The sequence below is a fragment of the Diplodia corticola genome, assembly GCF_001883845.1.
Source record: "Diplodia corticola strain CBS 112549 chromosome Unknown scaffold17, whole genome shotgun sequence".
In the NCBI taxonomy this organism is placed as follows: Eukaryota; Fungi; Ascomycota; class Dothideomycetes; order Botryosphaeriales; family Botryosphaeriaceae; genus Diplodia; species Diplodia corticola.
In genome coordinates this window covers 74,132-88,377 of record NW_017971496.1, presented here as the reverse complement: position 1 = coordinate 88,377, position 14,246 = coordinate 74,132, and the positions used below count along the sequence as shown (strand labels likewise).

Below are 14,246 nucleotides of genomic sequence, written 5' to 3'. Positions count from 1 at the left end.
ATGAGCGCGTCTGCCCTCGGTGCTGCGCTCTTCCGCCAACACTCCACCATGCTGCAGTGCGCCATGCCCCAGTGCCCGCCGCCGTCGCAGCGCCCTGCCCCGGCAAACGACTCCGCCGCAAACAACTCCCGTCCGAACGCCGCTCCGGCCGCTACCACCACCGCCGCCGCCGCAAACGCCAGCACCTCGGCCGCCAACTGCTACGGCTATCACAACACCTTCCACACCCACACCCAGCCCTGCGACCTGGATGCCAAACCACCCGCCTACGCGCCGCGCCAGCCCGCGGAGAAATGCAGCAACGAGGCCCTGCCAAGCTACTCGTGCTCGGTGTTATTCGAAGGGCCGCTGGGCATCAAGACCGAATGCATCAACTTCTTCGACAAGCCGTGCCCAAAGGAGCGCCAATGGCAAGACGTCTACGCCATCCTGCGCGGCACCCAACTCAACATCTACCGCCTCAAGACCACCCTGTTCTCCAAATCCAAGAAGCCGGCGCCCGGCAAACTGCTGCGCACATACTCACTCCAGCACGCCGAGCTCGGGCTCGCCCTTGACTTCAAGAAGACTGACCTCGTGCCCAAGTCGCCGCTGGCCAAACTGGTGCCGCTAAACTCGCGCCAGGCTGTCTACCAGACCGACCCACACCTGTTCTGGCCAATCAGAGAGCACGTGATGCGGCTGCGTCTCGAGGCGGATCAGTTCTTGCTGTGCGCTGCCGAGCAAGAGGGAATGTTGGACTGGATCGAGAACCTGTGCGCTGCCGTCGACATCAGCCCGCCTCTGGAGGACCGGAGCGAGCCGCGGTACCGCAGCCTCCCCAGAAGAGGACGCAGACAGAGGCAGCTGGACGGCCGCCCGACCCGCCAGGAGGCCATTGATCTGCACGCCAGGAGACTGCTCGCCGAGCAGGAACGCATCATCAGGACCATGTATCCGAACCTCGCCCGCGACGGAGACGACGAGCACCCGGAGCACCCGGAGCAGTCGGAGCAGCCGCTTGGCGAAGCCGACGGCGACGCTGAGGATTTTGCCATGGATCTGCTCTTCCCCAACAGGCCGCCTTCACCGCGCCCTGGCAACTTTTCCAACAGTAGCACGCAGAACATGGATGACGCAACTGACCGCACCACCGCCCGCCGCGCTTCGGTGGATTCCCAACTTGCCCCCACTTCGGGCAAGTACCCCTTGGCCGAAAACCCGCAACCCTCGGCATCCTCCACTCTCCGCTACCGCCGCCGCTGCGCTCCCGTCCTTTTGGCAGCTTCGCCCCGGGCGAGCGATGTCATGTACTGGGACGGCATGCGACTCCGCATCAACGTGAAGAGGCAGATTGTCATGGAGTTTCACGAGTCGCCGCCTCACTACACGGCTCACCGCTTCACGGCCGCCGACCGCGAGGCTGCTCTTCGCACGAACTCACGGCCGGACGTGCGGCGCGAGGCGTCCGACGACAGCGTCGCAATGTCTTTCCACAGGGACGCCGACGTCGAGCTTACTCCGGTGGCCAGCCGCAGTACTCAGCAGCGATCAGACCTGGACGACGTCGAGTCGCACCAAGCTGACCAACAGGTGCACGAGAGCACGCCACCTAGCCCGACCCCGCTGCAGCTCACCAAGGTCAAAACCGAAGGCGAGCGCAGCGAGCGTCGCCTGTTGGACAGGGTCAAGGGGCCGCTCACGGGTGTTGCCGAGGCATTTGGCGGCCTTGTCGTCTAGGCAATGGTGGTGCCACACTCGCCACCCGCCACAAGACGGCACATGGTGGCACAATGCCTTTTTCCATTCATTCTTTCCTTTGTACAGCCCTTTCATCACAACGGCTTTTGCCGAGCGAACCAGCGAACTAGCATCCAAGCATCTCACAGCTTTTGCCCTCGATCCGGCTGCGACCACGGACCCCGCCGGACGGCAGAGGGACAAAGCAAGCGAACGAGTACTCTGTAACGATCGACGAATCTCCCAGAAATCACCAAACAAGCATCGAACGGCCGCGCAGCAGAGCTTGCGACGAGCTGAAACGGCGCAGGCGGTTGCTCAAGAATTCTTTTTGCACACGGGCGTCCTGGCGACATTGCTCAGGATGCCGAAAGGCGTTGGAAGATACCCCCCCATCAATTCATAGCACAAGCGTGGTGCTGCCTGTCCTTTTCTTTCCTTTGAACACACGTCCGTCACTCCTTTCCTTGAAAATGTTTGCTCGCGTTTTTCTTGTCTTTCTTTGTCAGCTATTCTGGGCCCGCGGTGGGGAAAAGGCTTGGGTAAGGGAAAGGGAACATGCAGTCGTGGCGTTTTTGCAAGCAAGGATACCCCGCACCAGACGGACTCTCGGGTATGGAGAAGAGGGTTCAATTTGCCGGCGTCAGCAGCAAGTTAGGTCGAACGAAACGAAACGCACCCAAGCTGTCGTTTCTGAATCAAAAGATTTCCACAATCCTTCCCCTTGGCGAAGGTAATCGTGACTTGGCTTGCAGCGGAGATCTACGAGATGCGCTTCATACTTTCACCAGCACTTGCAGGCCTCCTATCACACCTTCCGGATCTGAGACAAGCGGGTGACTCGTGCCTGCGTTATGCGCATAAGACGAAACGCCTCGCGACAACGCGCAGCAGGAAAAGAGCAAAAGGAAAAGCGCAGACTCCAGCCCTGGACCCTGTCAGACGGCTGGATGGCGCCAACCGCCCCCATCCAACCATAGCTTCGCCCAATAGACTACGGACGATTCGGTTCTTCCAGAACAGAGTTGAAGCTGCACCTCGGTCTTACCTCCGCCGCCCATCTCCCTTGTCTCTGTCAGCAAGGGAAAACGCTCATGTAATTCAGGCCGTGCGTGCACGACTCGTCAAGCGCCTGCAAGCCATGACGCTTCTTGAGAGTCCCTTTTCTCCGACGCTGGAGGCTACTGCTTTCAGGCGCTCCTACTGGCAAACGGACGGACTTTCCAATTCCGAAGCTCATTGATCACAGCAAGCTCCCTACCCCAGCGCCACGAACCCCCTTCTCGCATCCCTCATAATCTCATCGCCATCTAGTCTACTGAGTTCCTCCGCTGCGGGTCGCCACCGTTCTCTCCCCCGGGCCGGTCGCGGAAATGATCTCATCAACCCGACTTTTGCGGTGGTTTTTGTTTCCAAATCCGACCCGACAGGTCCATGGTAAGGCTGAAGAAAACCGACCTAGATCTCCGCGGGGGAAACGCCTCTCTAAAAAAAAATAAAAAAAAAAAGTCCGACTACTGCTTATGTACTTGAGTTTCGCACCCGCCCATCTCCCCGTCACTCTTCCCCGTTTCATCCTGACCTTCATCCTTCGACCCCGGCTGGCGGGATCAAAATCGCAGAATAAGGTTCGCAGGAGTTTCCGTCGAAACGGCGTCCGGCTCCTTCTCATCGCGCATACATGCCAGCCCAACCCACCGCTAGTGGGATATCTTATTAGTGGTGGGTGCCTAATAACAGGAAAAGCTGACATGTGCCCATCTTTTCTCTCTTTGAGGTTAGCCATGGAAGGAGGGACCAATGATGGATGGGCCCGGACACCCACTGGTGGTCGATAGTAGGTACTACTAGCGAAGGATCGCCACAATAATAGTCCCGCACGGCGGACGGAAGGGCGGGGAGGGAGGCGAAGCGGATAGTAGTAGTGGTGGTGGGCTGAAAAATCAAAAGGAGGGACCGACGCCATCTTAGACTCCCACCGTTCTTCTTTCCTCCTTCCTTTGCCTCCCGCGTCACCATTCTTTTCTTTTTCGTCCAAAATATGTCTTTTTTTTTTTGGAGGGGATTGAGCCGATTGGAGAAAGTAGTAGTGAGAACTCGGGAATGTTTCGAAACATCCCCGGGAGATCTACTTCGTGTGATGACTAGGTGATTATCCCCACTCCCCGGCTTAAGGGTTTGCCGCGACTCGCCGGGATACCCCTGGCGCGGGGAGGCTATGGTTGTGACGACGGAGGATCGTTGATACATAAAAGTCGACAGAAAATGACGACGCCAAGAGTAGTCCGGTTGGGTGGGTATGCAATGGAGGAGGTCCGAATGTGGTTGTGATCAAGGCTCTTCGGGGATACGGTCGGGGATCTGCTGGTGAACGGCTGTTGCATGCTTCCTACGACTGGGTAGGATGACTCCACACATGCATGGGCTTTTCTTGTTCTGCATGTTCCGTCGGAGATGGTAGTTACCTAGGTAGCGTACACGGGGGACTTCGTTCCGAGCTCCAAACGCCAGAGGAGGGATCATATAGAGTATGGGAAGGATGAAAGCCACTGTTGCCCAAAAAAAAATGAACCATGGCCATTGTAGAGTGCAGCAGCAGCACGGTCGGTTTCCTCCGCGCCACCTATGTGACTAGTTCACACGACTGCCGAGAACGGATGTCGGTATGGTTAGTTGTAGAGATGCTTGCTCCGAGGCCCCCCCCCCACTCTTGCTGTACTTTGTGATGGTCAAAGTAGAGTTGTGGATCTTCGAACAATGTGGCCAGAGCGCAGTAATGGCGACGATCTCTACTCCAGTACGTCCCTATCCGGAGTTGCACCATCGAAAAAATCGCGCAAACTTTTGCGTACCACAATGTGTACTGTGGTCTGTGGTACGGCGGGGAACTTCGAGGAAGCCTTCAACCACTTCTCAACCCCAATGCTCACTTCGCTGGAAGCTCCCCCCTCAAGAACATAGTATATAGGCGACCGCTCGCGCTCTGCCGTAAGCACTCTTCAAGAGGTGAAAGAACGCACAAGGCCGCCAATCGTATGAGCAGGACCCGGACGATGTCTCTGATGCCACCGGCAGGAAGCACGAAACGTAGCTCGAACGATCGTCGATATGTTTATTGACTGATGAGAAGAGCACCGTTGACGTGGCCCCGCAGCTAACAGAGGATTACACCGTCGCTTATCTCTTGTTTCTCCATCTATCGCCTCCGACACCGCAGCTACTCGCTAGACGCCAAACCCGGTCGAGTGTCAGGTCCACAAAACTTTGGTGTTGGGGAGGCGGCATGGGCTGCCAAGAGGAGGTTGGAGCTTGTGAATAGGGAAACAGGCGTGAGGGGTAAGTCGAAGAGGGAAGAGGCCGCGCACGCAAGTCAAATCCCCCGGTCGATATCCGCCAACCTCCGATTCGCACCGACATGTCGTTGACGCTCTCGCTTGATCGGGTCTCCGCAACCATACTGCGAACAGAATTGCCGCGTCATTCACAGTGCATCCCGAAGAAAAAGGAAAAAGAAAAACACACAGGCCAATACGCACCAGAGAAGGGAAAACGCAGAAGGCGAGGAAAATTGTCATCCGGCCTCCAATTACTATTGCATTGCGCTATACATGCCTGGTGCTACTATCGGAGGTGATCCTACCGCCAAGAAAAAAAGAAATCTATTGACCAGCCAAGGACCTTTGGCGGAGGGGATATCATTCAAGGCTTTGGATGCTTGATCCTTCTTTTTCCCTTTCATCACCGGCTAAAGAAACCGTGGCCAGGTAATCCTGATTAAGCCCACCAACAACCCAGTGCTGTAATTGGGCAGATCCCAAACGCGGGTATAGAAACAGAAAACGGGAAAGGTATGAGACAATGAAGGAACAACGAACAAAAGGAAAAGGCGTGCCAGTCTGGATTCAATCCACACATCGAAAATGCCCATCGAAACACCAGGCATTTCCAGCTTGCTCGATTCCGAGCACGAACTCGAGTACCACCGGGAGGCACCCAACAAAAAAAACCCAATACTTCCAGCGTAGACCAGTTCCAATAGATGAGGAGAGCGAGAAAAATTGCTCCCAGAATATCGCTGAACAAACGCCAGGGCCAGGACCGTTACCGTAGATGCATGCGCAAAACACCCATAATGCTGTGTAGCGTGAAAATACTCCGAACACCATGAAAAATCCGCCCGACTCTTTGCTTTCCTTTTTAAGGGTATTAATCACTCAGCTCTCCCACACGATGACCCTGCTTGGCTCGTGCATATGCATTGACCTCCTTTTCTTCTTGACCATTAAGTTCTCCTTATTACTCTTCGCTGCGGTCGTGTCTCCGCTGGTCTTCTCGGTCATTCTCTCTGTTATGAACATGTCGAGGCTTTTGCGGGGGATTGATTCAAGTTTTGCCCGACAGCCCTGGCAGATGCGCAGAGCACACCATGTGCAAGTCCAATGGAAGTCGGGGCTGCAAGAGAAGCAGAGCATGCACCCGATTGGAAGAAGGCGATTGTTGCTTCGATGAAAGCGCCGGTGGCCGTGAAAACACTGCATGTGGACGCAATTAAGCCTGGGTACAACGCTTCGTTCGGGTCGAAGCTGCGCGTTGAAGAGCTCGAAAGTGGGAGGAGTGGAGCTGACAAGGGCCGGACTAGTGGTGAGCTGGAGCGGCGAAGTAATGCTCATGGCGGTTTCCGGGGTCGGGGACAGCGGCGGCGAATGGGCATCTAGATAGCGTCTAGAGTTCTGGAGTTTGTTCGTCGACGACTAGGAGCTTCAGTTACTTTACAATCGCTGAAAGCAAACGAACGATTTAAGCATTGTGAACGACGCGCAACCAAAAGACAATTTGCAATGCAAGTTGCGGGCGCCTACCTTGAATATGTCGAAGCCCGTGCTACTCTTGCCGCGGTAGTGCATAGTAGCACCCTTCTGCTTTTCGATGGCGGGATTGCTGGGCTGCTTGACGACGCCATATTTGGACGGGCTTTCCTCGGGGACAGGACTCGGAGAAGGGAGCAAGTCGACGGCAGCGGGCTTGAGCGTTGGCGTGATGGGCTCCTCCTCCTCGGGCTCGGTTGGCGGCGAGTTGGAGCGGTCCCTTATCACGGTAGCATCGGACAGGGTGGTCGAGGGCGACTGCACAGGGGCGCCGGGTTCGGTCAGGGTGTGCTCTTCTGACTGGGAAGCCGAAGGTTGCGAGTCGCTGGCGGTTACTGATTGCTGCAGCGACGTGGTAGACTTGGGGTTGTGCAATGCGGGAGCGCGAGGGGGAGCTGGAGCTTGCGCGGCCGCGGCCGCGGCTTGAGCTCCAGGAGCGAGACCACCCTGAACCGGAGATTTGGCGGCGCCATTGGCAGCTTCGACGGGCGGTACCGTGTCCTTTCTGACGGGCTTCCGGCGCAGGGAGAATTTGGAGCGTTGCGAGGGCGAGGTTGGATCGCCGGCGGCCTTCGAGGCCTTGTTACCCATGGCAGCTGCACCCGCCGCGGAGGAGGTGTGGTCGGACGGCCTTGGGGGGTCGTTTTTGGCGGGAGGCTGCGGCGGGGTGGGCGGCAAGGGGAGCTCGTTGAGACGACGGGCGGTTGCGCGGGATCGGACACGGTCGGGAGTGGGCAGGTGTTGAGGGTGAAGAGCGGAGAGGGACAGGGAAGGTGACAGGGAGCTGGTGTCGGTCTTGGCAGGCGTGGCAGCGGTGGCCGGCGTGATGGCTGTGGAGCCGTTGCTGCGGGCCAGCTTCAGGTCTGGCGGCTTCTGGCGTCTGCCGCGAAACGAGCGCGCGGGCGAAGCAATCATGTTCGCTTGCGGCGGGTTCCCACTCGGCGCGCCTGGCTGCGAGGCTGCAGGCGCATCGGCCACTGCGAGAGCGCGGTCAGTGTGAGCGTGCTTGGCGGGCCGTCTTATACGGCGCCCATCGCCATCAAACCGAAATCAGCGACGCGACCGGACCGGGCCTGTTTACCACGCGCCGCCGCGGGAGCGAGAATGCCGCCGGCGACGATCGCGCCGTCTCCAGCAAGGGCTTCGGGGCACACGCACCTCGCAGTTGGAAGCCGACCAGCGGCGGCAGCGGCTTGTCCTTGGCCGCCGGTGGTGACGCAGGTGCGCATTGCACAGCCAGCGCTGCCGTGGCCGAGGGCACGGCCGCCGGCGCAGCTGCGGGCGACGGCCGGGCCTGCGTGTAGTAGTCGTCCAGCTCGACCTCGTCGTCCTGGTCTCTGCTGTCGCCGTAGTCGCTCAGGATGGCGCTGATGATGTCCTGCCGGCGCGCGTGGGCGGGCGCGGCGTCGAGCCGCATGATGGCTGGGTCGGCCATGGCGGGAGGGCGGTTGCGGCGGGAGCTTGCACGAGGGCGATGGGTACAGGCGGTTGTGCAGTCATATCCTCCTGCTGCGGGAGAGCTGGTTTAAGGCTGACGTCGCACAAGGCTATCGATCTGCCACCTCTTGAAACGCGCCGTGTTTTGGGCAAGGTCTGCATGCCAGCCATCGTTCCCGGCTGCTCTTCCTACACAGCACACGCTTCTGTCGCCGCGCCCCCAGCTTGCCCTGCCCGCCCGCCGCGACCAGGCCTGCCGCTCACGGAAATCCATAGCCGCGGCCGCACGAGGGAGCTAGCGATCCTCCGCCGTTGTTACTATCACGCCGGTTGATGAGCGTCCCCGTCGCCAAGCCACAGCCGGGAGATCAACCGGGGACGACGCACGCTACCCTGACCGGGGTTCCCCAGCCCCCCACCAGCATCATCACGTCTTGCAACCATCGTCCCAGGCCAGCCATTATGCTTCTGCGTCATTTCCTCATGCCTGCTGGTACTGCGTCTCATCTCAAACTAACCGGCAGCCTGGAGACGGGAGCGGGCTGTCAAGCGATCGGTGCCTGTCGCCTGCCAGCCAGTCGGTATGATCCGACTTCCCGCCCAACCGAGTCAAGGAACAAGGGTGTTGCGGATGCGGGATGCTTGTACGCCGATCCCCGGACCCGTCATGCGCGAAGGAAATTCAAACTGGAATTGAGAATGGGTCTATTAAACTATTTACAGCATCGTCAACATCATCAACAAGGCCTCGCCCGGCCATTTTGTCCAACATAACGTCAACCTGGGAAGGGTACGCGTGGTCCCTTGCGCTGTTCCGGTGGGGTATGAATCAAAAGAAAGTTCCAGTTCGCCTTCGCTGTATACGAGAAATTATGTATGAGAGCGTCTACGTAGTATGTGCGCCGCTATCAACATCGTGGCGAGCTGTTCTGAGGTGCGGAAAATTAAAGGAGAGCCGGCCCGCAAGCGTCGGCGAGTCGTGTCTAATCAGGTGCCGGCGCCAAGCAGTAAGCGGGATCCCTGCTAAGTCTGTCCAGCTTTAAGCTTCGGCCGTGTGAGTTCCATGGCAAAGTCCAGGAGGCGCCGAATGTGTCAGGCATGATCGGTAGGTATTGGGTATCATTTTACAGCAGAAGTGCGGACAAGGCGAGGAGCAAGGCCGCCGAAGACAGCCCTGGCACCGCCGCGTTGGGCGCTACTCCGCTAGTGGTGGACTTGGACACTGTCGCGTTCACAAAATTGGGCCCGCACTGTATGTTGACCACGCCTGCAGCTTGCGCATACGTCTGGCTGATCGGTTGCGTTTTATTCGAGGTGTATGTCCAGAACGCGTCCATGGTCGTTTGCAGACACGAGTTGCACGTTGGCCGGGAGCCTCCGGGCAATGCCACACCGACAGGGAGGTAATAAGGGTAGGAATCCGTGGGCGACGAGGAATTCGTTATGGCATTGGCGAAGCCTGAATTCCGCGCAGTTAGCACGACGGCACGGGCACGAGAGGTTCAGGAGAGAAAAACGCACAGTAGCTTCCCGAGTCATCCCGCAAGCAGCCAGCCTGATAGACAGGCTCGTACGCCACAAGTCCTTTGTAGGCCTGCAGCACGGTGGGATTGCTGGCCTTGTAGTCTGCGCCGCAATGGTCGTCGTGGATGAGCTGCGCGGCCAAATTGTCCATCAGGGCACTGCACTGGGCGAAATTGGCCGAGCATGACGCGTCGAGCACCTGTGTAGTGCGCACGAGGGAGCGGGTGACATCGAAGAAGGCGCTTGAGGTCTGTCACGGTTAGTGGGATCGTCGGAATGCAAATGAGATGGGAGGCCGCATACTTGGAGCAGGAGGGACAGCGGCACGCAATCGACAAAAGTGCTGTTTTCGAGGAAGGAATTGAAGAAATTGGGGCAGTTGGAGCTGGTAAAGTTGGAGCCCAGGCTGGTGTCGAAGGGCTGCGGAATGGAGGTCGCGGTGGAGCCAGTGTCGACGACCAGGGCAGTGGCCGACGCGGATCCGGATGTGCGCGTCGCAACCAGCGTGGTGGGCAGTGCGGAGGAGGCAGAGGCGTCATCGCCGGGCGCGCGGCGGCCGAGCTGCGGCATCCGTTGCAGCGAGGGAGGAGGTGCGCTGCGATCCCAATCGATCTTGATGTGAGATCCTCTGCGAGCTAGCGAACGCAGCCGCTGCCGATCGGTTTGAGTCCCTGCAGCAGAGACGCATCCGCAGCACAACAACAGCGCAAGCAGGACGAACACGAGTTGCTGGCGAAGAGCGGGAAACGCGGGCGCTGTGCGCGGCGCAGGCGCAGGCGCAGGCCGAGATATACGACGGCGACGAGACACGGCGGGCTTGGAAGGCGCAATACCATGTCTCAGACGGCGCCGCTCATGGTGCGACAGACCCGTTATCGCCATGGGTTTCTGGGCTGCAGCGGCCTGCCACGCCATATCCGCAGCGTCTGCCGGGCCGCCGTGAGCACAGCTGCAAGACGAGAACGAGCTGGTCATGATCGCAAGGCCGGTGAACCCCGCCTGCAAGGCCAAAGCATCCTTTAATCTCAGGCCGCGTCGGGAGCGCCTCGGTCGCCCAGCGGCAGCGCGCGTGCGCGAGAGCGGGCAGGGCGGCAGGGCGGGGGGTTTTCTGCAACGGCAGACGGTCGTGGGGAGGCTCTGCAGGCGACGGGAGAATGTGGGAGAGTCGAGTGCCCCTTGCAGATGGACACCAACCACGGCGGAGCAGCGGGCAGCGACGGGCAGCGAGGGCGAAGAGGCTGCGCAAAGAGTGGGGAGGAGGGCGGGCAGCGGTTGAAAGCGAGCGACGGCGGTGGGATCAACAATGGAGCTTTTGGGAGTGGTGATGGGCGGCGGCAGGCCGTCTTTCATGCGGGCAGCTGCAGAAGCCCCGAGGGCGTGGGTCAGTGGGCTGCTGCGGGCTGCTGCGGGCTGCTGCGGGCTGTCGACGCCATGAGCTCTAGCGTGTGCAGGTACGCCACGGTGGAAGCGCAATTAACACCTTGGGGCAGTCGGTGCGGCAGCCGAGTGGAAACACGCATCAACCCGGTCAGCATGGCCAATATCCTCTCCAGCCAGACGGCGCTCGCGGCGCCGCGATGGGGGGCGCGCCGTCCAGAGCAGGCAGCCCGCAGTGCAAGCTCGCTGCCTTCGACCATGGCCGGCTGACGGCAGGAGCAGTCAATTGCATCCTGCAGGCGTGATGGGCGGCTTCCATCCACGGCCTCCAGAGCGGGATGTTAAGTGCCGGGAGGCCAGACCAAAGGCCCAAAAATAAGCGTCGCGGGCCGTGGGCTGGCGCCTGCGCTCCTCGTCCCGCTTACTTAGCTCCCAGGCTGCGCAATGCCGCACCCTTCTCCGCGACCTTCTCTCTCTAGTCTCTCTCTCGCGTTCTCGAATGCAGCTGGCGTGCGGGCGCATGCGCGGTGCCGAGACAGATGCAGCCTCGGCGCGTGTGACCCTATCTGGCAGCGGGTGTTTGCCCAATTCTCCGACTGCCTGCCAAAAGGCAAGTGCCGGGCAGCCTGCCAAGCCAATACTTCTGGCCTCCTCCCCACGAGCTGCTCTGTTGGTGTTCTCGACCTCTGCATCCCGGCCCGCTGCAAGCACCATCCCCGTCCGCTCTCCGCCTCCTTCACGTGGCACGCGCCTGTAGTGCTCCTTCGCAGCCCTCAGCTCCTCCACGCACCCGCAATTTGCCGTCGCCCTGCGCCCAGCAAGGCAGAAGCAATTCTTGCTGCGCAAGGGACGTTGCAAGACGTTTCTGCAGCACTATGCTCGATAGTCAGCCACGCACCTGTGCGACTGACTCACTTCTCCCTGGACTACTACGCCTCACGTGTCCAACACTGCTCGAATCAACGTTCAGGGGATGCTCCGCCACTCCGCCGGCACTACCCAGCCTATGTCCACTAAGTCCAGCCTCTGCCGTTGTGGCAGCGCCCGCTGATGCGTCCTCATTTCGTCATGCGAGAAAGAAGGCCCCTGATTGGGATCAGAGAGCTTCTGGACGACCATGCCTGACCATGCCTGACCTTACTTCGAACCTTCTACCGACATAGAGAGAATCACGAGGCAAGCTGCAGCTACGTCTCACCATCCATTGCCGTACATGCAGTCTCATCTACTCGCCACAACGGCTGCAGCCCCGACACTCACCGGTCTTTATCCTTATCCGCAATCAGTCCCGCAATGTCGCCGCCTTCAGCCAAGCGCTCAGCGTCGCACAAACTTTACGCCCGGGTGCTACAGCAGAAGCATCCACGGCCCAGCCAGTCTCGATTGCCAGAGCCGCCTCATCGTACGATTTCTCTGCAGCACTTGGGCTATCCAACGCTCGGGGCCGGATACTTCGCTCTCCATTCTTTCCCCCAGATCTGCACGGCAATTATGGTCAAGAAACTTGCGACCAACAACGCCGCTTGTGTGCCAAAGGTAGCACCTGCGCCGGTGCGGGCAATCCACTTCAGCTCGAAATAGCCCACGCAGAAACCACCCGTTGTTCGCCTTCGTCAAAGTAAGCAGTGCATTCATCAACCTGCATGAGGTGATATATCATTCGGGCCTCACCAGAAGTTGATGATTGCGGAAGTAATAACCGAATGATCTGGAAAGACGTCCAGCAGATACGCTATGATCGCGACTGGCACCGCCACTGTCCAATAGACCCGAGTCAGCAAGGAGGGAAAAAGAAAAAGAAAAGGGCGAGGCTGAACGCGTTAGACCGGCTGAGGCCGCGTAATACCTACTTTGCGCCACAGCATAGACCCCATAGCCGACGGCCAGAACTACCCACGATAGTTGATGTTGCAAGGCTTGCCCATATATCACCAGGCCCGCAACTCCGAGTACCAATCCCGGATAACAGCTCCACAGCCGGTTCTCGGGGCGGTACTTTCCGTTGTGCTTTCGGATATATCGGGTGCACAACCAATCATTGAACCAATGGCCATATAGCTCGCCGACCACGGATCCAATGCATGGTGCCAGATAGAAAAGTCCAACCTGCGCTGGCGTGAAAAAGTAGGGCGCTGGATACAGAATCTGCGAGAGCGTGGTCACGAATCCGATCGTCCACATGACAAGCACCATGTAGAATCCAGTGGCTACAGAGTCAGTCATTGTCTGCATAGGTTTGTGGTGGGAGCAAGGCTTACCTGGGAGCAGCATTTGTGGTTTGATCTGCACTTGGAAGATCTGAACGAATACGGACCTCAGGCTCGGGCGACCTTTGGTCTTCCAGCCAGCTACGCCCGTCAAAAGTTCCAGTCTTCCTCGGATACCGCAGGACTTGATGTTGTTACCCGTATTTCTTCTGTCGAACGCTGTTTCGTCTCCCATGACGATGACAAGGAGCAGCGACAGGAAGTACATACCGGCCACAACAGCGAAATCTTCACGCCATCCGACCTTGGACAGTATCAAGGATGACATGACTGGTGCGAATATTGGCCCAACCAGGAATGCGACGCACCATATATTAATCTTGCGTGTTCGCTCGTGGAAAAAGAACATGTCATGGATGAAGGTCAAGCCAATAACTTGAGGCGGCGAAGTGAACAGTCCCTGCAATACTCGAACGGCTGTGAAACCCGTGTACGTAGTGGACAAGGTGGCACCAATGGTGAGAACCAAGCCAGCCAACTGCGACCAGAATAGTACCGGAAGCCTACGTCCGAGTGCGTTGTGAGTTCACAAATTCTTGATTGTTTGACGATGCCACTGCTCACCTCCCGAATCTTTCAGTCATGGGGACTGCAAGAACTCCGCCGGGGCCTAACATGAATAAGGCACCGCCGATTGAATTGGAAACTGCAGCCACGCTCATATCCCACGTCTGGGCTTGCTTCTCGAAGATAACAGCACCATAGGTGACGCTGAAATCGGAGAGAAACGAAGGAAGCATCAACGCCGTGAACACGAAGTGCTTCTTCTTCCAGCTCCAGTTTAGAGGATCGTCCGGGTCAGCTACCACATATCGTTGTCAGTGAAGTTTCCGACAACGAGATCAGTGCAAGACGGTAATTGTTTCATACCGCTCGGTTGTGGGATCAAAACAATGTTGCCATCCGCTGTGGTCTTGACGTTGCCCGACAGACTAGAATCAGCCAGGACCTTGATATCGCCGCTTCCGGGCTCGGGTTCTGCAGGCGTAGCTTCACATTCTCGAAGTTCGTGCGCAGTCGTCGATCTTGACACCTTCTCAACGTCATTGATGGCCAT

At 58.5% G+C, this 14,246-nt stretch overlaps 4 protein-coding genes across 4 annotated transcripts; 1 reads left to right on the top strand and 3 right to left on the bottom strand.

Annotated features, from left to right (window-relative positions):
* BKCO1_1700026 (ph domain-containing protein) lies at positions 1-1,719 on the top strand (the record flags this gene model as incomplete). Its single annotated transcript, XM_020271637.1, has 1 exon — positions 1-1,719. The coding sequence occupies one exon, from the start codon at positions 1-3 to the stop codon at positions 1,717-1,719; it is 1,719 nt and encodes a 572-aa protein (XP_020131618.1).
* A 4,635-nt stretch (positions 1,720-6,354) lies between these two features.
* Positions 6,355-8,019, bottom strand: BKCO1_1700025 (uncharacterized protein; the record flags this gene model as incomplete). Its single annotated transcript, XM_020271636.1, has 3 exons — positions 6,355-6,441; positions 6,579-7,561; positions 7,743-8,019. The coding sequence occupies 3 exons, from the start codon at positions 8,017-8,019 to the stop codon at positions 6,355-6,357; spliced, it is 1,347 nt and encodes a 448-aa protein (XP_020131615.1).
* A 1,126-nt stretch (positions 8,020-9,145) lies between these two features.
* On the bottom strand, positions 9,146-10,115 carry BKCO1_1700024 (c6 zinc finger domain containing protein; the record flags this gene model as incomplete). Its single annotated transcript, XM_020271635.1, has 3 exons — positions 9,146-9,480; positions 9,543-9,795; positions 9,849-10,115. The coding sequence occupies 3 exons, from the start codon at positions 10,113-10,115 to the stop codon at positions 9,146-9,148; spliced, it is 855 nt and encodes a 284-aa protein (XP_020131616.1).
* A 2,234-nt stretch (positions 10,116-12,349) lies between these two features.
* On the bottom strand, positions 12,350-14,246 carry BKCO1_1700023 (mfs transporter; the record flags this gene model as incomplete). Its single annotated transcript, XM_020271634.1, has 6 exons — positions 12,350-12,530; positions 12,594-12,678; positions 12,773-13,129; positions 13,181-13,692; positions 13,754-13,991; positions 14,060-14,246. 6 exons carry the CDS (start codon positions 14,244-14,246, stop codon positions 12,350-12,352), a joined length of 1,560 nt encoding a protein of 519 aa, XP_020131621.1.